The 26,552-nt window shown below is 47.3% G+C and overlaps 1 protein-coding gene across 4 annotated transcripts; it reads left to right on the forward strand.

The window, feature by feature from the left end:
- Positions 1-679: 679 nt before the first annotated feature.
- BRD8 (bromodomain containing 8) lies at positions 680-26,361 on the forward strand. 4 transcript variants are annotated; one of them, XM_074883894.1, is made up of 27 exons: positions 680-759; positions 1,018-1,114; positions 1,737-1,806; positions 3,364-3,413; positions 4,494-4,616; positions 4,761-4,841; positions 5,311-5,375; positions 5,980-6,116; positions 6,553-6,768; positions 8,008-8,152; positions 9,319-9,528; positions 9,942-10,222; positions 10,730-11,185; positions 11,543-11,636; positions 11,848-11,894; positions 12,260-12,474; positions 12,781-12,873; positions 13,066-13,134; positions 13,865-14,042; positions 14,699-14,803; positions 15,646-15,690; positions 21,239-21,523; positions 21,924-22,127; positions 23,371-23,516; positions 24,240-24,326; positions 24,763-24,831; positions 25,797-26,361. In XM_074883894.1, the coding sequence occupies exons 1-27, from the start codon at positions 741-743 to the stop codon at positions 26,029-26,031; spliced, it is 3,822 nt and encodes a 1,273-aa protein (XP_074739995.1). In that variant the 5' UTR covers positions 680-740; the 3' UTR covers positions 26,032-26,361. The 4 variants fall into 4 exon arrangements, with proteins under 4 accessions (XP_074739995.1, XP_074739992.1, XP_074739993.1 ...); XM_074883891.1 differs by lacking the exons at positions 21,239-21,523; positions 21,924-22,127; positions 23,371-23,516; ... (1 more) ...; positions 24,763-24,831; positions 25,797-26,361 and adding an exon at positions 16,834-17,251 and having other exon boundaries at positions 681-759; XM_074883892.1 differs by lacking the exons at positions 15,646-15,690; positions 21,239-21,523; positions 21,924-22,127; ... (2 more) ...; positions 24,763-24,831; positions 25,797-26,361 and adding an exon at positions 16,834-17,251 and having other exon boundaries at positions 681-759.
- Positions 26,362-26,552: the final 191 nt, after the last annotated feature.

Here is a 26,552-nt window from a genome sequence, read left to right on the forward strand (position 1 = left end):
CACTACATACAGTCTGCCCACCACTACCATATCTTTCTATTCCCCACGAACAACCCACTCCCACACGGAACCCTCCCTCCACGCACACCCACACCGACACACAGGATGCCGCTGCAAACGCACACGCACCCCCCGCAGGACCCAGACAGACCACTCAGACACACGGACCGCCACGCTGAGCCCCTCCGCACAGACAGAGACACCCACACCCACCACGAGAGACCCAACAAACATAACACACTCACAAACCACACACAGAGCTCCACACTGGCCGCCCCCCACAACACACACCCCCCTCCCCAGAGACCAGCACGCGGGGCCTGCCCACACAGGCCCAGACGGCCCCACGGCGATTCTCCGCACGGACGCGAAACCGCCACCGCCGCTCCCCACAGACCCTCCCCACCCAGCCCTCACGCTAGCAGACCGCTACAAAGGCCGCCCCGCTCCTTGCACGGACCCGACCACACCACGGCCCGCTCCGCCACCGCCGCCTCACGCCCACCTCAGCCCCGCGCGGTGCCTACTGTTGGGGTTTCAAACCTCGCCGCCCGCCCGCTCCGCCAATGGGGGCCCGCGCCCGCGCGGCGGCCAATCAGCGCCCGCCGTGGGGCAGCGGGGGCGGGGCCCGAGCGATCCGCCGCTCGCGCGCCCGGGGAGGCTACGGGGTGCGCGCGCGCGCTTCCCAGCGGGCTTTGCGTGCGGCTCCGCCCTGCTCTCCCTCGGGCCGGGCGGGGAAGATGGCGGCGGGGACGGGCAGTGAGTGCGGGGCCTGTCGGGAGAAGGCGGCGGGGAGCGGGGGGGGCGGCGGAGGGGGAACGGCGGCGACGGCCCGCGGCAGCGGGACCGGGGCGGGAAGGGGGTAGGGGAACGGCCCGAGGAGAGCACAGCGGTCCCGAAGGGAGGGGGCGGGGCCATGGCTGTGCGGCGGCGGGAGGGGCGGGGCCGGCGGCGGGGGCGGGGTTCGCGGTTCGGGGGCGCTGCCAGGGCCGCGCACTCCTCCCCCTCTCCCGGCAGAGCACAAGCTGCTGAGCGCCGGCCCCACGGAGCCGTGGTCCATCCGCGAGAAGCTCTGCCTGGCCTCGTCCGTCATGCGGAGCGGGGACCAGAACTGGTAAGGGAGCGGGACGCGGCGAGGGCGGCGTCTTCCGCCGTCGGGTGTGCGCGGACGCGGGGCTCCCGGCGCAGAGCACGGGCTGGGCTCTACCGGTGCCGGGCCTGTCACCGTGCCGGTCCGATCTGCCGCAGCTAGTCATTAACACCTCTGCTTTCTGTTCAAAACAAAGACGGGGGCAAAGGTGGAAGCATTAGAGCTGTACCTCGACGGTCTTTTTGCTTCTTTTGTAACTACTCTGTAAAAACAGAAGTGTGTTAAAACAGAGTGGCACGTTCATAAATTGGAAGAGGTGAGTTGTGGTTGAGAAGGATGTTTGATAACGCATTCCTGTGCACTGCTGCTGAACTTGCAGCTCTGTTTTGCTGCCTTTTCCCCCCTCACCAAAGTAAGGTTTCCTTAGAAGCTAGAAACTTGCTTTTCGAAGCAAGGGAGTGAAGCTGTGATTTATTAGGAACAAGCAAATATTTTTGAGTCCAAGAGCTATACTTGAGTAATTCCCAAACCTAAAAACTCTTCGGCAATTTAATTTTATTTATGGGGGCTATTCAGTTACGGATTCTCTACATGCTAGTTGGGGAAGAAGGTAAGTTGACAGCATCTTGCCATTTCTCTCCTGTAGGGTATCAGTCAGCAGAGCTATCAAACCTTTTGCAGAGCCAGGGCGCCCACCTGACTGGTTTTCCCAAAAGGTAAGATACTGACATTTGATTCTTGGAAAAAGTGAGTTCCACAGCATCATGGTTTAACCCCAGCCAGCAACTAAGCCCCACACAGCCACTCACTCACAGTGTGAGTCAGAAGATTAAAAGGGAGAATCAGAAGAGTAAAAGGGAGAAAATTTGTGAGTTGAAGTAAAGGCAGTTTAATAGGTAAAGCAAAAGCCACACACACAAGCAAAGCAAAACAAGGAATTCATTGACCACTTCCCATCGGCAGGCAGGTGCTCAGCCATCCCCAGGACATCAGGGCTCCATCACACGTAACGGTGACTTGGGAAGACAAACACCATCACTCTGAACATCCCCCCCTTCCTCCTTCCTCCCCCAGCTTTATATGCTGAACATCACACTATGTGGTCTGGGATGTCCCTGGGGTCAGTTGGGGTCAGCTGTCCCAGCTGTGCCTCCTCCCAGCTCCTTGAGCACTCCCAGCCCCCTCGCTGGTGGGGTGGGGTGAGAGGCAGAAAAGGCTTTGACTCTGTGTAAGCACAGCTCAGCGATAACTAAAACGTCCCTCTATTATCAACACTGTTTTCAGCACAAATCCAAAACACGGCCCCATACCAGCTACTATGAAGAAAATTAACTCCCAGCTAAAATGTATTTTTTAAAAAAAAGATAGCAAAATCATTTTTAAAAAAACAATTGTATTTAAATCAGATTAAATACTTCTTCCTGTTTCTGAAATGAATTTGAGTTTAGTGTTGGTTAGTGTTAAGAAAAACACAAGGATGATCAAAGACATGAAACAGCTTCCTTGTAAGGGATGGCTGAGTAAGGTAGAACCCTTAACATAAAAAAGAGATGAGTAACAGAAATATGACAGATGTCTGCACAATCAGAAGTGGCATGCTGAGGATGAATAAGGATTAATTATTCAGTGCTTTGTCCAGTACAAGATTTAGAGGCTATTAAGTAAGACTAACAGGAGGCAGGTTCAAAGCAAACCTAAGGAGATTGTTCTTCACCAGGCATGTAATTAAGCTGTGGAATTCCTTCCCCCAGGAATCTGGATGCCCATGTATTTTGGTGTGTCCTGCTGTTTGGGCAAGCACCTGGGATTTTTGTTGCATTAAGGGACAGAGATTAAGAGAATCAAGGGAGGAGAAGTTGGGGGGTTTGTGTTGCTTACTGTTTCTGTTAAGTGATGAAATTGACCTTGATATAATGTTCTCTTCTCCATCGAAGTATTTTTGGTTCCTGTTCATGGATGGAAACATTACAGCTACAGTTTTCCTAATCATGCTTGCTTGCTTTGATTTCTAAATTGCCAGCTGGGAGCATCTGTTCATTAGCTTTGTTTTGAAGATCAGCCTGGGCAGTGCTAGAGTAAAAGAGTGAATACACTTCCTCACTTTGAGCTAAGCTAAACTATAGCCATGTGGGAACTCTGGAGAAGACTGTCATATGTGTTCCTAAAGTGTAAGACCTCTGAAGAAGTAGGAGTAACTGTAGGCTTTGTTGATAGGCCTTCCTTTGCTGAAGCTGCCTCTTTGGTGTCCTCTGACTTTCTTTGTTTCTTCCTAGCACTGTGCATCTCAGTATTCAGAGCTCTTGGAGACTACGGAGACCCCTAAGTGAGTACAAAGGCTGACACAAGTGCAGTCTGGAGCAATTTGTGGTGGACTTACGGTTCTTACAGCAAAGTACTTGATAGTGCTCCTGCACAACAGCAATGAGCAAATTCAGTTGTGAGAGCTGGCGTGAGGGACAGTGAGATCAGGGTATGGCAGATGGGGGAGGTTGGCAAGCCCAAGGTATTTCTTAGAACGTGCCTCCCATACGTCTTTGTCTTGTCTCCTTTTTTTCATAAGGCTGAAGTATTTCAGTATTACGTGGTTCTAAAACTGGTCACTGTGTACTTGATAGTGTCTTCTATATGCCCCTAGTGTTGTTACAATACATGGCAGGGTAATTGGGGCCTCTTTGCCACAGCTCCATTTCTAAGAGTTGCAGTGTGCATTTGGGGACTTAATGCGGCAGAAAAAACCATTTATTTGTCTGGAATAAAACACTTCATGTTAATCTTACTGATCAGAAGCTTTAGACATGACATTTTCATTCAGAATAAGGGTAGAAAAGGCAGCAAGAGTGAGAAGGGGAAATGTTTTGTATTTGCCTCTATTTTGCAGCGGTTTCTTACAGTTTTCTTATCAATGCTATCACTACAGCTTGGTGGTCTCAGATACTTCTCACTTGTAACTCCAGGCATTTTGTTTTGGGACTTCATATCAAATTAAATTAAAGGCAGGGTGTTTAAAAGTAGTATTTGTTTGTGATAGTGCTGAATGATCTTCAGCGCTAGAGTTGCAAAGACAAAGGACTTAGCAGGGTTATTAGAGAAAAAAACAGATGTTTCTTCGTGGGTAGTAAGAATCTTCTCTGAAGTGGAATGTTTGATTTTTTTTCAGATGGAGAATTTGCGGTAGGTTTGCATCTTTGGTCTATTCTTGAAGTCTGTAACACTGGACACATTTAAGAATTAGATACATTTTTCAGAAGAGATTGTTTGAACATGGTGCTATTCAGTATCATTTAAGGGAGATTTGAAGAGGTTGATTTTTATGTGCATGTGTGTGTCAGGAAAGACAGCAGCCGTTTATGAAAGGAGAACTGGGGTTTTCTGTGTTTCATGTCTGAACTGTTTTATTCTTCAGGAGAAAACGTGGTGAGAAGGGGGAGGTTGTGGAAACTGTGGAAGATGTTATTGTGCGGAAACTGACTGCAGAACGAGTTGAGGAATTGAAGAAAATGATTAAAGAAACACAGGAAAAATATAGGTATGTGGCAGAGGTGTTAAGCTGTAGTGCATCTGAGAGTCCTGTCTTGGAAAAGCGGCCTAAGTGGGATAGTGCTTGGGGTGAAAATGCTGCTTAGGGTGTATTGGTCAGTGATAAGTAAGTAAGAAGATTTTCTGATTACAGGCAACTCAAGAAGGATGCAGAGCTGATCCAGGCCGGACACATGGATAACAGACTGGAGGAGCTGTGCAATGAGATTATGATGTGGGTTATTTAATTATTTCCATGTTATGCTTTCTTCTGGGATTGTAGTTCCCTGACACTGTGTGTTCGTCAGACATCTCTCACTCTGCGTACTTTGGCTTAAGAGAAACGAGGCAGCTGGGCAGATGCATTGGCCTCTGAGGGAGAACTTAGTTTAGACTGGGGGGCACCAGCTTGTGTGGAACATCATTTGGAGTTTCTCAGTAAAGAGTTTGGTAATGGCGTGCAACATCATGATTGCCTCCTCTGTTTTGATAAATCAGTTGGAAGTGAAATTTCCTGCCAAGTGGGTCATTCTCTGACTGACCTCTGGCTCTGCTTCCCTTCTGGGAGGATTTGAGCCTGAGTCCAGAGAGGCATTTCATTGTTGTCTGGAGATAATGGCATGGGGGTCAGTAAGCTGATTGCAGAGGAGGAACTAAGGGCAAGTGGGACACTCTGTGACAGTAGGTTTTGGTTCTGTGTACAGAAAGAAAAAAATGGAGGAGGAGGAGGCGGAAGTCAAGAGGAAGGCTACAGATGCTGCTTATCAGGGTAAGCTGGAAATGAGCTTCCTTACTTCTCAGAGAGAGATACATATATTCATAAGAACATTTGGGAAATTAACTTGAATCTTGTTAAGACCTGTTCAGGATGAATTCCTTGACCTAGGTTTGGAGAGAAAGGTTGCGTTTGCTTTCCAGCACTATATTTGTAACAGGGTAAAATGCAGAGACTTCTGAGAAAGGAACAAATTCTTCAGAAAAGGTGTATCTGAGAGGAAGCAGGATTAGCAAGGAGCTGTCTGTTAGAATGTTGGGCTTTTCACCCCTTTAGTTTTCCCTATAGTTTTACTGTTGTCTGAAGATGAAAGGAAGAGAGATTGGTACTGAATGTTTTATTCATTTATAATTCTCGGGGCAATTCAGTGAACTAACCTATCAGTGGTGGGAGGTGGCGAATACTGAGCTGCTAGGGAGAACTGAAATTAAAGTGCATTACCCAATGCTGGTATTATTTGTGAACTGAGCCTAGTGTGGTGCAAGAAATTTCTACAATATATTTTCTTAGGGTTCTTTAGGATAAAGTCAGAAGTAACTCTCAGGGACTGTCCAAGATGGAGTCATGGAATCTCACCTTTTTTTCTGTTCTCTTCCAGCTCGTCAGGCCATTAAGAATCCGCCACGACGATTGACAGGTGTGATGGTTCGCTCCCCTGCAGGCTCAACCTCCCCAGGGGGAGACTATGCTCTGGGAGATCTGTCTCAGCCCGCTGTGGATGAGGCCAGTCCAGGGGTAAGGATCCTTCTCATGGTAAGAGGGAAAGACCAGCCTGGGACATGGGGCTCTTCATCCATCATGGAAAAGGAGCCTGGGGAGAAGCCCTTGCCTTGTCTCGCAGACTTTTTGCTGTGGTAGTGCTGTAGTGTGGTTGATGTACAGTGCTGCTCGAGATACGTGTCCTCTTCCATGTCTGTGACGATCAGGTGCCTGGATCAGAGGCTGTGTAGGGGCATCTGTGGGCTGGCCAGGCAGTCTTCTGTGTGTGTGCCTGGGAAATGGCACTACAGGGCAGGGAAAGGGTGAGAGCATATGCCTGGAGTAGATGTAGCGAGTGAATGGAGTAGGTGTCTGTGGTGTGCTGGATCAATGCTCTTGGGGGAAGGAGCAAGTGGGGCTAGTCCGTGTGGTGGAGTGTGGCTTTGAACAGTGTGGTTTTTCTCTTTCTCAGGTCACTCCAGGGACATTGCCCAGCACCCCAGTTGCCTCCTTCATTGGAATCCCTGACACCCCTCCAGGCTCTGCTCCCCTGGATGCCCCCATGACCCCAGTCACTGATGATTCACCCCAGAAAAAGATGCTAGGACAAAAAGCAACTCCGCCTCCTTCCCCTCTGCTCTCAGAGCTGCTGAAGAAGGGCAGTCTCCTGCCCACAAGCCCCAGGCTGGTATGGAGCTCTCTGCTCATATATGCAACCACACAAACTCCCACTGAAAAAGGGGGAGCTGCAAAGACTTTTTAAAATCATACAGTTTTTGTGAGAGTCCCAGCAGAAGTGGTATCTGAGAGATATAATTACCCCCATGAGCCACAGAGGTGGGACCCTTTCCCAGCGGTACTGTGGGTGCAGGACTGCAGGGATCATTCAGCACATAGGACTGGCTGCCTCCCCTCAGTCTCAAGGAGCTGGAGTTGCAGGCTTTGCTAGAGGAAATCATTCTCCCTGCGGGGAGGGAGCATGTTAGTCAGCATTGTCCTGATCAGCCTCCGTGGAGGTGTTCTTGATGATTTCTACTTTGGGCTCACCAATCTTCTTTACATCTTGGCAGGAAGTTGAGTTTCAGTATTTGTAATGGGTCTTAGCATAGAAGTAGGGAGTCCTTTAATGGGGTTTATGACCAGTATTGAAGTGCACCAGTTTTCTCCTAATTGTAGACAGTTATTATAATCACTGTGATGATGATCCACATCTGGTGTTAGTGACTCTGGAAATCTTACGAGGGCAACCATTGCTGACACTGTTCAGAGCCGTCTGAAAATAGCAGCCATTGGCCTGCCCATGGTATGGGTTCCCTGTGTTAGTGCTTGTGTGATGGAATAGTTATATTGCTGTTGACTTTCTTTTCTTAATAGTTAGCTCTGTGGTCTTTTCTATTTGTTACCTTAGGTAAATGTTCCGTGGGTTCTATGTTTGCAGGGTGCAATGTAACATACAGTTGAGCAAGGAAAGGTAGTGGCTGTGGAAGGCTGGGTTTTCTTTGTATTGACAGGACTGTTTTACATCTGCCTCAAGGTCTGTCATAGGTTTACTGTGTGACCTTGATAGCGTTACTTTCTACCTTGGTGTTTCAGTTTCCCTCAGCTCAAAATAAGGGATAATTCTATGCCATCTCAGGGTGTAGAAAGACTGGTATCTGTGTTGTGAGGCCCTTGAAGAGAGGGACTAAAGTAGAGCAAATGATGTTTTTGGCCTGACTTCAGAGGAAGGTTGCACTGCAGTGTAGCTGAAGAACAGCTAGTTTCAGACTGTCATGTTGTGCACTTGCATAAGGAGCCTCAGGCAGGGACTAGACTGGACAAAAAGTGCAGAAGAAATGCTGAGACAGCAAACGATGGACATATTCATGGATATCTGGCAGAGATTCACTGATGTGATGGGAACTTCAGTTGTGTCCTCCTTTGGCAGGTCGGTGAAAATGAAATGGCAGTGGCTTCTGGTCACATGAACAGCTCAGGAGTCCTGCTGGAGGTAGGAAGCGTCCTTCCAGTGCTGCACAGCGGGGAAATGCAGTCGGCACCTGGTGCTGTCCCTGCATCTCCTGCTGCTTCAGGTAACTCAGGACTCTCCCTGTACAGTTCTCCCTTCACATGTACCTTCAGACTGTTCTGTGAATTTTCTTTGCAGAGATACGAAGGACATCTGGTTTTCGGGCTTCTTTATGAGTTGTATTCCTATTTCTGTACCCCCATCCCTCTCATCCCTACTTTTTTTTAAGAAGGCCCTAATCCTTACAGAAAAAAGAGTGACTTAAAATGACTGAAACAGTTAGGCTTGATTGGATCCTGGTCCATACAGTCTAGTTTTCTGGTTTTAACACTGGCTAATTCCAGGCATTTCAGTGTAGAAAGAAAGGGTTAGTTGACAGGGAGTTTTGAAAAAAATGGTCTAGTACCTGATTCCTGATGTGTCAAACTGCAGCTCCCTGTGAATCCGGAGAACTCATCTGTCTTACCTCTGCTTTAGCTTAGAGGTCTGTTGAGGATTAGACCACAGTGGACTGTGAGCTCCAGAGTAAGTTCCACAGAGTGGGGGGGTGAGAGGGACAGTGCAAGTCCTTGTATTGGGCCTTTTCAGAACAACTCATCTAAGGTGAAGGTTTTTCTCAGCTCATGCTAACCAGTGGCTTAATCACATTGTCTGCAACTGAAGATTTGTGCCACTCATTCATCTGTAATTCCATATGAATAATCTCACTTTCTTTATCCACGTCTGTTCTTTAAAACCTGTTAGTTTGGTCCAGACAGTTCAGTAAATTCAGACTGGAAGTTACAGCTAAGATGAGTGGCAACCTCTGATATAAGAGGAATTCTCCTGGAAGGACCCATAAAGAAATACCCTCTACTCCCTTCCATGCTCCTGTGATGACTGTTTGTCTTGGCTTACCTTGTGTGGTTCTCTCAGCACTATTTTTCAGATTTCCCATAACTATATTGGGATGAGCCTTTGGAAGGGCATCTCTCTGCATGTGTGACATAGCCTGTCCAGCCCTTACATTGAACACAGTGTCCCATAAGCTGCATGATTCTGTCTCACACGAAGGAGTCATACATTTTTGGTGCAGGTTCTCCCTATAGCTTTTGGGACTGTTTATAGGTACCTCTCAGTGTCTTTTTCCCGGAAGAAGCCACCAGACAGTGAAGAGCCCGGTGGTGACTTTGTGGACTTCAGTGGTGGCTGCTTCTTGCTCATGTGCTTTTCCCTTCTACTCTCTGTTAGGTGCTCCTACGCTTTCCCGGCTTTTAGAAGCTGGTCCTGCACAGTTCACCTCACCTCTTGCTTCCTTCTCCGCTGTTGCCAGCGAACCTCCAGCTAAGCTCCTGCCACCCCCCGTAGAGCCTGTGTCCCAGGCAACCATTGTCATGATGCCCACGCTGTCAGCACCATCCGTTGTGCCACCAGCTGCAGCTCCAGAAAGTGTAGCCACAGGTGCGTTCCTGAACTACGCACTCGTAGGTCATGCATTGCTGGAAAACAGAAATTCCCTTGGGATCAGCACCCAGCGAGCTCTCAACTGGTCTTTTATCACCTCGGACTTGCCGTCCTTGGTGAAAGAACAGTTACGGCTGGGTTCTGGAATAAACAGATGGTTTTAAACAGGATATGGTGGGTGGGGGTGCTAATGGTACGTTGCTGGATTATGGTTCAAGGGCTGGAATCCCACCTTATCTCTACTGTGGGAAAGCAAACCTGTATTTGTTTTTTATTTTTCTAAGCTATGCTGTTGTGGGTGGACCTGGGATACTTGTGGTTGGTGCTTGGTCTTATCTGTTGCAGTATTTGTTTGTGTGGGCTTGACTTCTCCAGGCTGGTCTCTGATTGTCACTCTTATCCTTGTGCAGTGAGCCAGCCAGAAGCCTGTGTTTCCATGGAGGCAGTGTCTGATTCCCATACAGTGACAGTGTCCATGGACAGCAGTGAAATATCCATGATCATTGATTCCATCAAGAAAGAGTGCCTGGGGTCTGGGGCTGGCAGCACTGCAGGGTCTTCCAAAGATCACTGCATGGATGGGAAAGAAGACCTGGATTTGGCTGAGAAAATGGATATTGCGGTGTCCTATACGGGGGAAGAGCTGGACTTCGATACTGTTGGAAATATTATAGCTATCATTGAAGACAAGGTAAACAGGCAAAGCAGAGTGCCAGTGCCTTTTGTTCCACATCCAATTAAGTTAATCTCAAGTGATTACTATTCACCAATTTAGTTAGTTTAAACAAGCAAGAAATAACTATTCCAAAATGCACATTCTCACCAGCATTGCCCAGATCAATAGGAAATGACCCTATGACACTACTGCTGCTAGTCTGCCATATTTAGTCTGGTGCTTCTCTTCAGAGTGCAGAAAGAAGTCTTTCTTCCTCATGTTGGGTAGGGTTTGGGTCACGTCTCTGGCAGACACATGAGCACTGCTTGGAGCATGCTTTCCAGGAGTGCTGTATTTCTGAAACCAAAGCTCCACAGGAGACTCTGCAAGGAGTGATATGAGTCTGGCTGCAAAAGGCAACTTTGTAAACCCAGTACACCAGGTTTTCCACAGTTGTCTCATTACCAGATAACATGAACTTTTTTTTTAATCCTCCTTTCTGACCTTGGCCTGCACTGCTGTGTGTTTGTTTTGGCAATAAAGGTAGACGACCACCCTGAAGTCCTGGATGCAGCAGTTGTTGAAGCTGCTCTGTCTTCTTTCTGCGAAGATACCGATGACCCTCAGACCCTGCCTGGCCCATGGGAACACTCAATTCGTCAGGAGCACGAGAAACAGGCCCAGATACCCCAAGTGTCTGTGACTGTGAAGCAGGAGAGACTGGAGTGTGAGGAGCCAGAGGCAAAGGGAATTCGAGACCTAATGGTCATTGGCGAGCTGGGATCAGAAATAAAGACAGAACCTGCAGAGCAGGAGCAGAACCAGTTGGACCCTGAGGAAACCATACCAGCAACTGCAAGAGTGACAGAAACACCAGAGCTTAGAAGTCAAGAGATAGAAGAGGATCAAAGAACAGCTGTAGCAGCAGGAGAGACTTCTGAAATTGAGATAGAATCAGCCAAGGGAGAAGATGCAGTGCACAATACAGTGAAGACAGAGGTATGTGAGCAGAGAGGCTGGCTGGAACTGGTGTGGGGAAAGAAAGGAGCAGTTGTGGCAGGTAGGAGAGAAGTTTAGAGGAAGGATGCCTGCTGGGTTGAAGGTGACCCTTCAATGAATGTGACTGACTGTTTTCTTGGGAGTCATGCTGCTGATCTGTTCGATCTGCAGAGAAGCTCTCTGCTTTAGGCAGTACCTTTGTGTATCTCCCCCCACCCACGTGCAGAATTGCTGTTGGGAAGGTGCTCAGTGAACTTCATTGCCTTGAGTTAGGTTAGGGTGAGTGAGATGTGCCCACACCTTCACTGAAGTAAGCTGACACAAACATCTAGATTTGTGCATTTCTCTTCCCTCCAGACCCCACCTGATGATGATTCATCCCCTCCACAAGTCCCAAATGTGAGTGAAGACTCCTCACAGGCTGATGTTCAGCACAAATTTGAGCTGTCAGGTAACTTAATTCAGCTAGGAAATCTTTTACATGCAACATTATTAGCTGGATAGTTGTCAGTGATCTGGTTCAGGTTTTTTTGGGGAGGAGGGAGAAAAGATATGTGTAGGAACAGTGGTAATTACTGCAGGACAGTAGGCATTGGTGCAGGAGCTTTTGTAGGAAAGACTGCTGTGGAGAATCAACCTTTCTGCTTTTCTTTCTTTCACAGAGTCAATGAAGGAGGAGGCCCAAGTCCTGTTTAGGAGTCAGATGAAGGTAATTCCCAATTGGTTGTTCATCTTGAGGTTATTAGTAACATCTCACTGCTGCTGCTTCCTAGCTCCCATCTGCTGAAAAGCAAAGCTTGCGTTCAGCTTTTTGCGTTGAGAGGTGGGCAGTCTGCAGTTGGAGCTAAAAGGGAAATTGCTTCAGGCGCTGTAAAGCTCTGTGTGTGTGTGTGTGTTTCTGTGTCTGTGGGGGGAGGCAGGGCAGGAGAGAGTCAGTAGGATTTTGTGAAAGTGCCTGTACAGTTGTCAGCAGCGTAGCAAGAAAAACACTTCGCTTGCTGAACCCTGGTTGCTTTGGAGGCTCTGAGTTGCTGCTGTAGCTGGCTGTGGGGACTCATGAACTGTATGTTTCAGGATGGGCAGGGTGAAGAGGATGATGAGGATGGTGCCAGTGAGGCTGCCAGTTTGGAAGAACCCAAAGAAGAAGATCAGGGTGAAGGATATCTGTCAGAGATGGATAATGAACCCCCCGTGAGTGAGAGCGATGATGGCTTCAGTGTCCATAATGCACCTTTACAGTCTCACACGCTAGCCGACTCCATCCCCAGCAGCCCAGCCTCCTCGCAGTTGTGAGTATCAGTGACGCTCTCAGGCACGCAGGTGCAGATCCCACACTGTTCTGTGGAGGGAGTGTAGGATTCTCATTTCTATTTTGCTGACTGAGTGGGTCCAAAGGGGGAATTTCTTGATTTGTCTGATTCTCCTTGCTTACAAGTATAAGTGTGCAGACAGCACCATAGTATCAGGTCCCGTTTTTTTCTTACTGTCTTTAGCATGGATTAGCATAGGTATGTCAGAAGCAAAATAAACCATAAAGTTTCTGCTCTGAGGCAGTATGCAGACTCCTGAAGGAAGTCCTATTCTTTTCTTCCCAGCTCAGTGTGCAGTGAGGACCAGGAAGCAATACAGGCCCAGAAGATCTGGAAGAAAGCCATCATGCTAGTTTGGAGAGCAGCAGCTAATCACAGGTGAGTTTGATATCTTGAGAAGTGGCAGAAAGAAGTGGACTAATCCTAGGCAAATCTGCTGTCCCATCTCGGAGGCTCATCTGCCTTGGTATTGGGAGGTGGTGAATCATACCATTAGCAGACAAATAAACATGAGAGCATGAATATTTACCAGCAAGGACAGGGCACTAAGTGGACTCCTTCTCTCTGCAGGTATGCTAATGTCTTCCTACAGCCTGTAACTGATGATATAGCACCAGGCTACCACAGTATTGTGCAGAGGTGAGTCTCAGCAGTCTTCTGTCACTGGAACTCTGTATATCTGCATATTTGTGTAGGGATTTCTGGCAGGAACGATGCAGTTTTTGCCTGCCATGCAGACTGCAAGACTTGGAAAATTATTTTTTTCTGGCATGTTTCAGTCAGAAACGGATTTCCCCATGAAAAGGGTCGTCTTCAGTAACAGATACATGTGTTTACACAGCCCTGTCTTTGAATTAAGTACACTGACTTACACAGAACATTTTTTATCAGTAAGGTCGTATGTGACTGATCTGCTTCTTCCAGTTTCTACCCAATGATAGGATTTAATCTTTGAAATTCCAAAGACCTGTCTTTCTTAATCAGCATTTTGTACTGTCCCAGACAGTGGACTCTTCTGGAAGAATTACCAGAATCCCCTGCTAGCCCCCAAAATCTCTCCAAAACAGTTCAGTGGCTGCAGCTCTAGCTCCTTAGTTAAGTCTCCTTCAGTGATGCCTGAAGAAGGCAAATGCCTCTCCTGAGGCATCTGTCACACCATTGTTACCATTCATTGGTAACTGCTGAACAGCTTGTGTCTTCTGACCCAAGGCCTTGGTACTTGGGAACACAGCCTGTGTGGGGGAGAACCCATTTGGCTAAATTAAAGAGGTGGTCTAACTAGACATGTTACAGACCCAGGACTGTTGGCAAAAGAGTGGGGAAAGAGTTAAATGTTTCTGTTGCTATTTTGACTGCATTTCTTTCATAGGCCAATGGATTTATCCACCATCAAAAAGAACATTGAGAATGGGCTGATACGAACCACAGCTGAGTTCCAGCGTGATATTATGCTGATGTTTCAAAATGCAGTTATGTACAACAGCTCTGACCATGATGTGTACCACATGGCTGTGGAGATGCAGCGAGATGTCCTGGAGCAGATCCAGGTAAAGTACTGAGCTGAGGCTAGTGCAGGACAGAGCATCTGCCTTGGTCCATAAGTATGGGAAAGACTTCCGGATGTGAGACCACAGTCTCACAGTGTCTTTGAATGAAGTAATCCCATCTTTCCCTGCATCTCTCTTGTGCTAGCTCAGGTGTTTGTGGTGAACTAGATTGTGGATAAACTAAAACTAATGCAGCAAAATGGTTTTTAAGTTCAGCCCAGACCAATTTCAAATGTAATTTCCTTCAGGGAAATGCTTAGGCCAGCAAGAACCAGGGTGTGGTTTGGGAAGAGAAACAAGCAACAAGAATGGTGAATGACAGGGGACGCGATTGCTTGTTTTGGTGGCTGTGCTGGTTTATGCTGGTATAAAATGTACATGAAACTGTGTCCTGTAAACGTATGCCATTTAAAATTTCTTGTGAAGTAGACTGTCCCAACTGGCAGGGCTAACAAGAGTTTGAACTAGGGTTTTATAGTTCTTCAGGACTTGTGGTTTCTGAGGTAAACGGGGGAACTTATTCTGAGCAGCAGACAAGGAACTGAAACTGCCTCTGACCCAATCATTGCCAGCCTGTGGTTTGTCATAGTCAACTGACATGCACTAACTGAGCTTGTTTTGCCAGAGAATCTTAACAGAGTGTGGTTTTCTTGCAGCAATTTCTGGCCACACAGCTGATCATGCAAACATCGGAGTCAGGGATCAGTGCAAAGAGCCTGCGTGGGCGAGACTCCACTCGCAAGCAAGATGCTTCGGAGAAGGTGAGAATGCTGGCACCCTCTGGAAGGGCACTTGACATCTGTTGAAGTATCCCAAGATACTGCATGAAGTTCCCATACCAAAGAGGCAGAATGTTTTTTGAGATTGCAGTGGCTCCAGCATCTTCACGTGAACAAATTTTTCTTTAAATGTGTCCATTGATTAGATTTCAGCTCTGGAGTTATACATCATCCCAGAGGCAGGTCTTATGAGTTTTTTCTGTAATCTCAACAGTGCTATTCCCTGTTTTTAAAAGCAGGTGATAGAAATTAGGAAAATTAACAAAGTATTGGAAAAGGTGTGATATGTCAGGAAGGTGAAGGTGTAGAGAATTGGAAGGCTCGCCTCTGCTGTGTCCTTCACTTCCTATTCAGATTTTTAGAACCAGGGAGTCGCTGCAGTCTGGCTTGGTATGTAAAACACACCAGAGAACCTTTGACTTCCGCAGCAATCTAAACTAATAGGTTTGTTTGGGTTTTTTCTTCTGTGAAGACACATCCAAACTTGATTAAATAATCTCAGGTGCTCTCAGCTGGTGCACACAACACTGTGACAGCAAGGACTGCCTGCTTAGTTCCTGTGGCACCTGCACAGTGCCAGAATTGTTTGGTAGACCAGGCCTTGCTGTGACTGAGGAGGGAATATCCCTTTCCTAGCATTCTGACTCTCGCAGTATCCCTCTTTTGTCCGTTTTTATGTTCCTGCTGCATAAGACTGATGCCATGCAGGAAGGGGAGTGGGGCACGTGTTTCTCTATGCTCATGTGTGGGCTTAGTGCTTCTATGTGGTGTGTGCATTTCCATATCTGATATCTGATAAGTCCTTCTGTTTGGCCTTTTAACAGGACAGTGTCCCAATGGGCTCTCCTGCCTTCCTTCTCTCTCTCTTTGTAAGTATTGAAAGGCTCCAGCAGGTACTGCAGTACTGCTGGCAGTGTGCTCTGCTCCTTGTCTGGGTGATCACTGCACTGTCACAGCATCCTTAGCATTGCAGCGGTGTGTGTTTAACTTAGGGGCTGTACTACCATGATCATTAGAGAAGAAACATCTCAGTCCCTTATTCTCAGCGTGGGTGAGTGGGAGGGGCTTCACTCTTTTCTTCTGGTTCCAAGTGTTCTTGTTTTGTCATCTGCCTTTGCTTTTTTCCACAACTTCTCTCCTGCTTTATTTCCATGTAAGTGGGAAGACAAAGTGGTGCAGTACTTTAGTTCCTACATCTCTCATGCTTATACAGCTGCCCCTTCTGCACGTTCGAGACAGTACAAAAGGTCTTGGGAAAGTGAGGAGTCAGCTGTGTACTCCTTTATCATTCATGGTCCAGAAAGCAAATAAGATGCTCCGCAGAAATACCTTGCTCTGTGCCTGTGGTGATCTGGAAGTGTCTGGAAAAATATTCCCTCCGGGAAACCCCAAGTCTCTGAGTTGCGGGGAGGAGAGAGGGGAGGAAGATGGAGAGTTGTTTTTTTCTCTCGCATATATCTAAAGACAGAGGAGTACTCCGGGAGAGTCAGCATGTCAGCCAGAGGGAGAGGGCAGCGGATCAAAGGAAGCTCTCAGCTCGCCTTCTGCTCATGGAAAGGAGCTGTGCGGAGAAACTAGGGAGCTAGTGCCAGGGTCACTCAACTGGAGGAGCACTTCCCGTAGGGATCAGCAGCTGATAAGGTAGGTTAGTCAGCAGTTTCCTCTTCCCATCTTAAGAGCCAAGCTAGAATCTGCCGCTTAGGAGAAAGCCTGCACTGTACAGGCTCCAAAAGCATCTGTCTGGGCAAGAGCCTTGTTGCCTCTCTCTGCCCTGGCTGCCAGCAGCGCACAGAGATGCTGCAAATCCCAGCACCTGTGCTGTGTCCGGAGTGAATTTTAGGTAGGTCTGCAGGCAGGCCTCCCCAGGCCTTCTTAGGACAGCTTCCCTTTCTCCCATTTGGAAGGCATGAAAAGTTGTTGCCAGATGCACAATTCCTTACCTCCCCGAGAGCTGGAGGAAGTGTTCCGTGTTTAGGGTTGCATAACTCTCTCTTTGTTTGCCTTGTGATTAGGACGGAGGCACCAGAGGGCGTCGCTGTGCCATCGAGGCAGACATGAAGATGAAGAAATGATGCTGCAGGCAGACAGAAAATCCCAGCACCTGGCATCCAGAGCTGGAGTGCAAGCAAGATGCTGTTAACAGCTGTTGGAGGAGGAAGAAAAGCTGCAGGTCCATTTCTGGGACCTGGTCCACCTTCTTTGCTTGCCCCTCTGAAAAGCAGTGTCTCGTCAGAATGTGTAACCCAAAGAAACTTCCCCAGAGGGGAAGGCTAGCCCCCCTGCCTGTTTTAGGGCAGTTGTCTTGGGCTTCATCAGTGTTCTGGTGTTAGCTAGCAACTGGTGGCTCGTATGTACTGTAATGTGAAGTGTACAGATTTTTACTAGTGATGTGTAAATGTGTATGTATATTAAAGTCTGGGAACAAATCCAGTGTACGGTGTGCAGTGTCCTGAGCATCACAGCTCTCTGCAGTAAGGAACGCTGGTTTTGTACAAGCGTGCATATCTGTCTTGAATGTCTGCAAATACAACTCTCTTCCAGTTACCCTACAGCACACAAGCACGGCAGAGCTTTGACATTAGAGACAATCCGTTAATCATGGGAATGTTGCATAGTGCTTGGATGGAGGGGAAGATACCCTGCTTGAGTGTGTGAGAATATGGCACTGTTGTGATGAAACAGGAGATCTAACCATGAGAAGTTAAATATTAGTCTTGTTAGAGCTTTCCTTAAGAGACCAATGTATTGAAATGTACCTTACATTGTTTCCCTGGAGATTTGTAAAGGGTGCACTAGTCAAGAGTGAAAATCTGTGATTCCAGCAGCTGTAGGCATGCCAGTACCTGGTTCCGTATCTGAGCTTGTGAACTGTTTCTCTTTACTGGAAAGTACAGTTCTTTTCCTCAGCAACATGGATGTTTAACTGAGGTTTAAGTTCTCAGTGACAGTTTTCAAGTTACCAGCTTACTTTCTGCTCATATAACCTGTGAGAGTAAATTTATGTATTTTTTGCCCCCATGACCTTCCAGAAAGAAAAAAACCCCAAAATGTTACCCTTCCTGCTGCTTGCACCAGCTGGGAGTGGTCTACGCTTCTTTGTGCAGCATGTACAGGGTGCAGTTTTCTGAAACACAGACAGCAGGAAACAGTTGTTGTGATTAAGACCAGAGGGATTGTTACCATACCTCGATTTTCACAAGTTTTGTGTTGAAGTTGGTTGTGCCTGCTCTGTTGAGTCCCATGTTTGGCTTGGGTATATTTCCACCAAGGCTCACTCTACATTTGATGCTAGAAATGTAGAATCCTTTGGTTTGCTTACTGGGTTAAATTTCCTTTGCTACTGAAATTGGGAACAAATTTCTGACTTGAATTTTTATGGCCTCAGTTTCCAGAGATTACAGGTTGTTAAGTTTGTAGCACAGAGTTACAGCTTTCTTTTGGTTTCTGGTATTTTATGGAATAATTTAATTTGGAAGGGACCTCTAAATGTTTTATCTAGTCCAACCTGCTGCTCAAAGCAGGGCCAGCTTCAGACGTAGCTCAGGTTGCTCAGAGCCTTGTCTAGTCAAGTTCTGGAAACCTCTCCCAAGGATGGAAGTTTCCTAACCCCTCTAGACAATTTGTTTCAGTGCTTACCCACCCTCATGGAGTAAATATTTACCTTATGTCCAGTCTGAATTTCCTTTGGTGCGGCTTGTCATCACTGCCTCCTCCTCTTTCACTGTTGGCCACTGAGAAGAGTCTGGCTCCGTCTCCTCTGTAACACCTCTGCCCTGTCTTTGTCCGTGTTGAAAAATTGAAGTTGCAGCACATGGGGGGACCTTTATCATGGCCACTAGTAATTTGCTTTCATTATGGAAAGCACTGCTGTTCGTTCCTACCCTTGGTTTCTTCTCTTAACCAGGTATTTTACCCTCAAAGAGTTTTTTCTCTTGTCCCATAACATTTTAATAGCCTTTAATGATGTTTAAGATCTTTAAAAATCTAAGATACGATGTTCTTCCACAGAGCCCCATTGCCTTTCCCAATTCATCATCTTGCGTTCTAACGACTAACTCTGTTCTTCCTAATACTTTGTTTCAGTCCATCTAGGACAGAGTTCAGGCTTACTGTGCTGCATCTCACAACAATCCACCCTTTTATAGATGGATAATAACAATCACATCTTTCTGTTGTGCTGTGGCTAATTTAAATGACAGGTTACACGGCGTAGGTCTCATGTTATATTTAAGCTTCTTTAGGACTCGCAAGTGAATCCCAACTGGTTTTAAGGTTTAGTCCCTCCTTCAAATTGTTCTAAAACCTCCCCTGTTGACATTTTAATTAGAAACAGTCTCTCAGACCCATCCCAAGAGAAAGTCTCGTGTGATCTCTGTGGCAACTGCTGATAGTGATGATTAATTTGGTTTTTCCAACTGGCCCTATTTTCCGCTGAGATGTTTGGCACTGATCGTGCGTCATCCTCCCGATCATCTGGCGGCTCTCTGCTTCTGATGTTTTTGATGAGGTTTGTTGTTGTTTGCTTTTATGTCTTTAGCAAATTGTTCTTCTTTCGTTTTTTTTTTTTTTTTTGTGGATTCTACATTTCATTTTCTAGAGTTCAGGCTTTTATCATTTTTCTTGTTTTGACATGTAAGTTCCTTTTAAAGGCCGTCTTTTTTATTTCTAACAGCTTTTTCTTGTATCGGCGAGGGTTGCGCAGTGTCTGATCTCTGCAAAGTGAACTAAAACTTTCCAATTTGATAATGATTCCTTGCTGGTGACTTCTGTAGCCAACATAATTAAGAACTTTCAGGCAGTTCTCAATTAAAAGTTGAAGTCTGTATCATTTTATCCCTTATTTTTTTGTACAGAATTGGTGTGGAACTAAGCAGTCTGTAATTATTTCATTCATCCCGCTTGTCTTGCACTAATGCTGCTGTTCTGCTCTCTGGCATCTTGAGTCTTCCAAGATTTAGTAAAACTGAACATAAGGCTGAAGATTGATGAAGATCAATTTTTAATTGATGCTTATGCCCAAGCTCCCTAGGCTTCTTGATTTTTAAATGCTTATCCCTCTCAGCTGGAGTACAGAAAGATGATCACAAGTGATTGGATTACCTTAGGCTAAGGCTTTTCTGTTTGGCTGAGCTGCGGTGGCTGGTTCTGCGTGTGTGGCCAGCTCTGCTGATGGTGCAGGAAGGCGCTTTAGGCACAGGGTTACTCTTCAGATGATATCACAGTTTGCCCAACTCCTTCAGCTGGAAGCTGAGAGCAGGTAACGTTATCTCTCACCTCATCAAATTTTATCTGCTTCCACTGAAGTTAGCTTTGAAAGAGGTTTCAGAAGGATGGCCTTTCAGATCCTAGCTCTGCTTTTAAGTTCATAAAATAAGCAAACAAGTTTTCTCATCCCAAACCCAACGGATTCCTTATTTCTCCCAGGTATGCACCATAAGCTTTATTTGTAGCTGTGCTAGCAGTCCTGCGAATGCAAAAGGAAGTCAGTCAGAAATGTGCTTGTTCAAAATTCTGGAAAAATTAGGTTGTACGTAATTAACTGAAAACTCTAAGGACACTGCTAATTAATGCATAGAATTCTCCATAGGTAAAGCATTCGTGCAGCTGAGTTCAGTAGCAAGATACAGATTTCTCTACCAAACATCTGTTTACTGTGGTTACTGTGACTCTGTAAGCAACTTCCCAGACTTAGAGAAATCATAGTGGACTCGTGCAGTAGAAGACACATGGGCATGGGCTAATGAACAGAGATTAAATTAATGGTTTCTTACTTCTTAAGAGAATGCTAACTTTTATTTTATTAAATGTGTAGAACTGTCCTCTGTCAGCATGTGACTCTGCATGGTTATAATTCTTCTGGCTCAGATAGATACACAAGGTATCACCATCCAGCTAAATCACATCTGTCACTTTCAAAGCAAAGTGTCTGTAGGGTTTGTAATAAGTTATTTCCAGTATAAAAATGTCTCAAGGGGCAGCAAAGGAATTTCAGTGAGTTGTCCTTGGAGTCACTAGTTGTTCACAACTGTCAGCAGCTCAGGAGCCCCAGCATAACTTGGTTTGAGCTTGCTGCTGGCTGCCTTCAGCACCTTATATATCTAGCATCCAACAAAGCTGCATGCTCCAAAGCAGCTCAGCATCCCCTGAGGACAGTAACCCACTGATGCCTGAGCTGGGGGAGAACACAGCAAAAGCACCAGAAAACCTGAAATTCAGTTGCTCTAAAATGTCAGTTTGTGTTGCAGAGCTACAGCCCTGCCACGTGCTGTGAAGTGTGGGCTCAGGTGTAGGCTGCTGGCCTCACAGAATCCTTCCCATACTTTGGCTGTCTGAGTATGTCAGGAAATGAGCTGGGCTTTGCAGTTCTGGATCAGGGTACAAAGAAATTGCTGTCTCTCTCTTTATGTTTGTTTGCAGATGGGCCATGCCTGGGTGTGGTGGGCGTCTGATACGGAGTCTCCCAGCGAGTCAGAGAAGAACAGTGATTTCCAATCTCTTCTCAGCTGGGATGCAAGTTTGGATCTGGACGTGGGGAGCTGGAGGAATACTGAAGAGGTGGCCATGGGGAAGCTAGGCGAGAGCAGCCCAGAGGCAGGCCACGAGCTGGATCTCAGTGACCCTCTCTGGGAGGATGATAGTGAAGACTACCAAAAGGCAGAGAGACCATGTGAAGATGACAGTCTTCTCCAGTTCTTCTCAGAGGTAGGACTGTTTGGATGACAGGAAGGTGGGTGGCATAGTTCAGGCCCTTCTGAAACATTTTTGTTTTCAGGGTCTCCACCATCCTTACACACAGAAACAGTCTGGGGGAGGAGCAGATGCCTGGAGTTCACTTGCTCCCTGTCTCAAGCCTAGCCCTGCCTTCCATTTAAAGCTGGCACCACAGCCAGGCAGCTGCTTTGCCAAAACAAGCTCACCCTAAAGCGCAGAGATGTCAGTGAACTGACACTGTAATAATAACACAGGGCTTCATCAGAAGATTTTGCAAGGATTCCTAAAAATGGAAAGGCATTCGTGAGTGAAAGCAAAAATAGCATCTGTGCTGCTTATTTGTTCTTCCTTTTGCCTCCACAATTTGAAGCAATACATTTCTGTGTTGCAGGTAACCCAGATGATGGAACCTCTCCGCATTAGCAGCACAGAGTCATCACAGACTCGGGGGGATTATTGTGGCTCTGGGAAGCAGGGTGATGGGGAAGATGTGAGGTGCCAGGAAAAGACCACAAGAACAGCAGTCTCAGGAGCAGAGGAAAATCAACAACACATTCTGGCAGAGGATGAGAAAGAACATTTCCCAGGAAGAGAGGTAGGGGAGAGGTGGTCCTAAGAGATCCACTGGTCCTGGATGAGAGACGAGACAGTGAAGGAAATCAGCTCTAGAAGAGATAGGGAAGTCCCAGGTTCCAAGTGGAGAGACAGGGACACAGAGGAGGAGACAGCAGGGAGGAGAATGCAGAAGAAATGTATGAGAGGAAGGATGTTTTTTATGTATGGATCTTTATGAACAGGAAGCTTGTTGCAGATCAAACCCTCAGATGTGAGTTGGAGGAATTGCTCCTTGGCAGTGTAAAGGTGACTCATGAGAGCTGGCAGTCTGCTCTCAGGTTTAAGGCAAGACTGGAATACTTGCCTTGTTCTAATTGCTGTGTTACGCAGCACACAGTTTGGCTGGTTTCAGGCCCACGTGGCTGTGATAGCAATAACCATCTGCCCCTGGAGACCGTCATGTCTTGGAAGCAGGCACTGTCTAGCCTGGGTTTGCATCAGTCCTGTGTCTAGGGGGGCTGTGGGCTCCCACCAGCCTGTGAGATGTTGCTGGGACAGATAACATAGCAGTGGAAGAACAGTGCCATTTTTCCACACTCACATTTGTTCCCTTGCAAACTTAGACACCAGAGACAGAAATAACTTCCAGTGTTCTCACATTGTACCTGTTCAGTCAGGACATGTTAATTCCAGTGGTCAAATTCAAACACAGCACAATGTCCACTTTCTTCCTGAGGAGTCTGCTCCATGCTTCAGATCTTCTGTTGAGGAATTCTCGGGTGTCTCTGCACATAAGCCCACTTCTGGACTCCAAAGAGCCTCTCTCCCTGCACCTGTCACTCCCTACATTTTATTGGCAAATCACTACACCAACAGCACCACTCTCCTTCCTGGCTGAGTCTATTCTCTGTCATATTCGTGTAGGAGTTCGTGAGGAAACAACCTTGTTGTACTCTAGGGGATCCTGTTATCTGTGTCTTGAGCTTTAACAAGCCTGAGGCAGTCTTACCTCAGCTCCTGATTGCCCTCTCACATCCATGACTCTTCCCAGAAAAGCAGGCAGACACAACACTGGGCACCAGTCAGCTCCAGTGTTTGTGTTAGCCAGAGGTGGTTATGATCCAAGAGATCAGACCCAGCTCTCACTGGAGTACTGGGCAGCATGGTGAAGGTATGAGACTGGATGCAGTAAAGGGATGTGCAGCAGGCTGGCTTCTAGATAAAGGATTCAGGTGATGGGCTGCCATTTTATACTTATATTCCTTTTCCTCTGTGCTCTTCAGGATGAGACTCAAGAGACACCTGGAGAACAAGCTTTAAGTGAGCTGCATCCACAGGAGATGAGTAATCAGGCGCAGGATCAAGATGATAGTGATAGCACCTCTGCAGCCCCGGTGCTGGACTCCACAAGCCCTGCCAACATGCAGCTGTAAGTAGTTCCTGCTCTCTTGCAGGCACATCAGAACAGAGTTGTTTCCCTTGTCTCACTTGAGGACAAGCATATGGCACAGGTCACATCCAGGAAGGTGAAATAGCCAAGGAGGACAGAAAAGAAGGAGGTAACTTGTGCTGTCTCTGTGAATCTGCCAGAATTTTGGGGCATTGATCCTAGGCTGAAGGGAGAAGAGTAGAGATTAGATAGAAAATACATGTTTCCTCAAGGCCTTGTGTGAGCTGGACATCATGCTTTGTCAGGCAATGTCCAGTCCAGCTTCTAAGAGGGGCATTACCAGCTCCCTTCAGGCAGGTGCAGGTGGGTCAGTCACATGCAGGCTCTGCCACATGTGTGATCACCTGGGCTGCCTTTCGAAGGAAAACCATAGTTTCTTGGGATGAGAACTGAATAAAAACCACCTCAGTAAAGTTCTGAACTTCAGAGTAGCGTGAGCTTTTCTATCCAACTTGATCCTGGCCTTTAGAGCTGCTCAGCTCAGATCTTGTTTCTGCCTATTTTCCAGCACCTTCCTGCATTCTGGATGTTTAGCTGTGCATTCAGATGCAGAACACTTCCACCATCCCACCCTGAGAGGCTTTGCGTAGCTACAGCAGAGGATCTGTGCGCTTCATCCACCTGGATGTGGCGGGTGCTAGGAGAATTGCCACCTCCTACTTTGTCTCAAGTGTGATGATTTGCAATATATTCCCTCCACAGGGTGCAGCTGAGCTGGGATAACCCCCTGCAGCATTCGCTCTTCAAAAGAACTCTGTTGTCCATCTGGAAGATGGTAGTCAGTCACAGGTATGTGGGGGAAAAGGGTTGGATTGACATGGCTCTTGAACACATTGCCCTGACTTCCAGCTCCTGTGTCACCAAGCCGTGTCCCTCCCCTCCATGACAGCCACCAACAGGCTGGCTTGTCTCTCCATGGCTTTGCTTCTGGCTATCCTCACAGCAAAAACAGCTGCATGCTACAAAGCTGGAGAGAACACTGCATATTTATTTCCTCTGCTTAATGTGGCAGAGCCCAAATGTTGCTTCCTACACAGCTGGCACAGCCAGCTTCAGCGCGGGGCTCAGCCTCCTCCCATGCCTAGTCATGCCAGCCACCAAATACTGGCTGTTCCTAATCGGCTGTGGCCCTCATGGCAAGCAGGGAGAGGCAAGCTCTGGCCTGTGTTGCCATGTCTTTGGCGGAGATGCGTGCAGAGATCATTCTTTGTGCTTGTCCCTGTAGATACAGTGGCCCGTTCCTGAAGGCGGTGTCAGAGAGACAAGCCCCTGGATACCTGGATGTGGTGAAGAGGTGAGTTTGTAGAGGAAGTGCTCACTAGTTGATTTCTCTCCATTTTTTCTGTCTTCTCTGGTTTCCAAAGGGCCAGTGGGACGTTTTCCTTCCTCCTTTTCCAGAGTTTGGCTGTCACCAGCATCTCCCACTGATTTCTTTTATTAAAACTCCCTTCTGGGTGATTAGAACTTGGAAACTTGCACCGACTCTGGTGCTGATAGGAATTGTGCCTGCCCTTTGCTGGTATTGCATGGCTGACTTACTCCAGGCACAGTCCATGCAGCTGTAAGCCCTGCCTGAACAGGGATTCAGCTTCTGCAGGTAAGCAGTTCTCCATGCTGGAAGCGTGTGCCTCAGTCAATACCCTCTCCTCATCCACTACTTGCTCCCCAGTTGTTTTACTCTCAGTGGAGAACTGGGTCATAAGAATATTTCCCAGAGAGATTAAGGGCATTTTTCAGAGCTGAATCATATTCTATTCTGGTCACAGTTGTCGTCTCTGCAGCCATTCATTTTCTCATTCTGTCAAAATAAGGGAAGTAATATTTATTCTCCATCATGTTCCCCTTATTAGCACTGCTATTTTTGCTAGTGGCAACATTCAATTTTAAGGGGTTTTAATAGATACCTATTTTAGTAACTTCTCTTTCTCCACTAAGACCTGGACTGACTTCATGAAGACTAATTACTAGAATCGCTCTGCTTGCCTTCTCTGGAGCTCAACATCAAATTTTTTTTAGAGGTGACTGCTAATGACCTGCCAAGTTGATTGGACAGCAAGTGTCGCATTGGCCGAACTTACTTGTCTGACTTAGAAGAAAAACATTTCTCACTCCTCCTCTTTGTCCTGAGCAATAAAATTGATTGAAAATAGCTGTGGTTTTGGGGCCATGCTGAAACAAGAATAAGCACGTTCATGCAGAGCCTGAAGAATGCCTGGCCCTGGGTTGCAATTTAATTTTCCTTCTGTCTATGTTTTGTAGACCCATGGATTTAACCAGCATAAAGAGAAGACTGACAAAGGGACACATTCAGTCCATGGCCCAGTTCCAGCGTGACCTCATGCTGATGTTCCAGAATGCGGTGATGTACAACAGCTTCAATCACCACGTGCACCGCATGGCCATGGAGATGCAGCGAGAGGTCTTGGAGCAGCTCCAGATGTTGGGTGAAGCTCTCCTGTGCTCAAGGGACAGGCTGGAGTGGGGGAGAAGGTAACAAGCCATGTCCAAGGCCTGTTTCTTTTGGAGCAGTGTGGCCTCCCTGGCTCAAGAGGTCTGCTGGGGCTCAGGGGATGTGCTGACACTGCAGCCATGGCCTCCAGCAGACCTAGTTACCCCCCAGTGGTGCCTGCCGGGTTGATGGGATAAGGAGCAAAGTGGTTTTGAGGAGGGGTGTCAGAAAAGAAACCTCCTTTCCTCCCTGGGAAAAGCAGCAGCGTAGCCCTGCAGTGAGAAAACCTTCCCTGGGACAAAAAAAAGAGAGCAAATCATCTTTGTGAGGCGTTGGGATGAATGAGGGCCCAGCCCCGTGCAGGCGGCTGGCCGCACACCCGGGGTGCTGCAGGAGAACTCCGCTCTCCGCTGCCTTCCCTGGATGTTTGCGGCGGCGCAGTCTTGGGGTTCAGTCGGGGCTGAGCGTTGCCCCCCCCCCGCCCCCCCGTGTTGTCTCAGGCTGTGAGGGCCCCACAGCCCCGCGGAGCTCCGGCCTGCACCCCGTGGGGAGGCCAACGCCAACCG

The sequence above is a fragment of the Strix uralensis genome, chromosome 14, assembly GCF_047716275.1.
Source record: "Strix uralensis isolate ZFMK-TIS-50842 chromosome 14, bStrUra1, whole genome shotgun sequence".
In the NCBI taxonomy this organism is placed as follows: Eukaryota; Metazoa; Chordata; class Aves; order Strigiformes; family Strigidae; genus Strix; species Strix uralensis.

Coding starts and splice junctions, on each gene's coding strand:
- BRD8 (XM_074883894.1), top strand. Junction 6,769..8,007: donor TGCCCACAAGCCCCAGGCTG/GTATGGAGCTCT, acceptor CTCCTTTGGCAG/GTCGGTGAAAATGAAATGGC. Junction 11,895..12,259: donor TGTTTAGGAGTCAGATGAAG/GTAATTCCCAAT, acceptor TGTATGTTTCAG/GATGGGCAGGGTGAAGAGGA.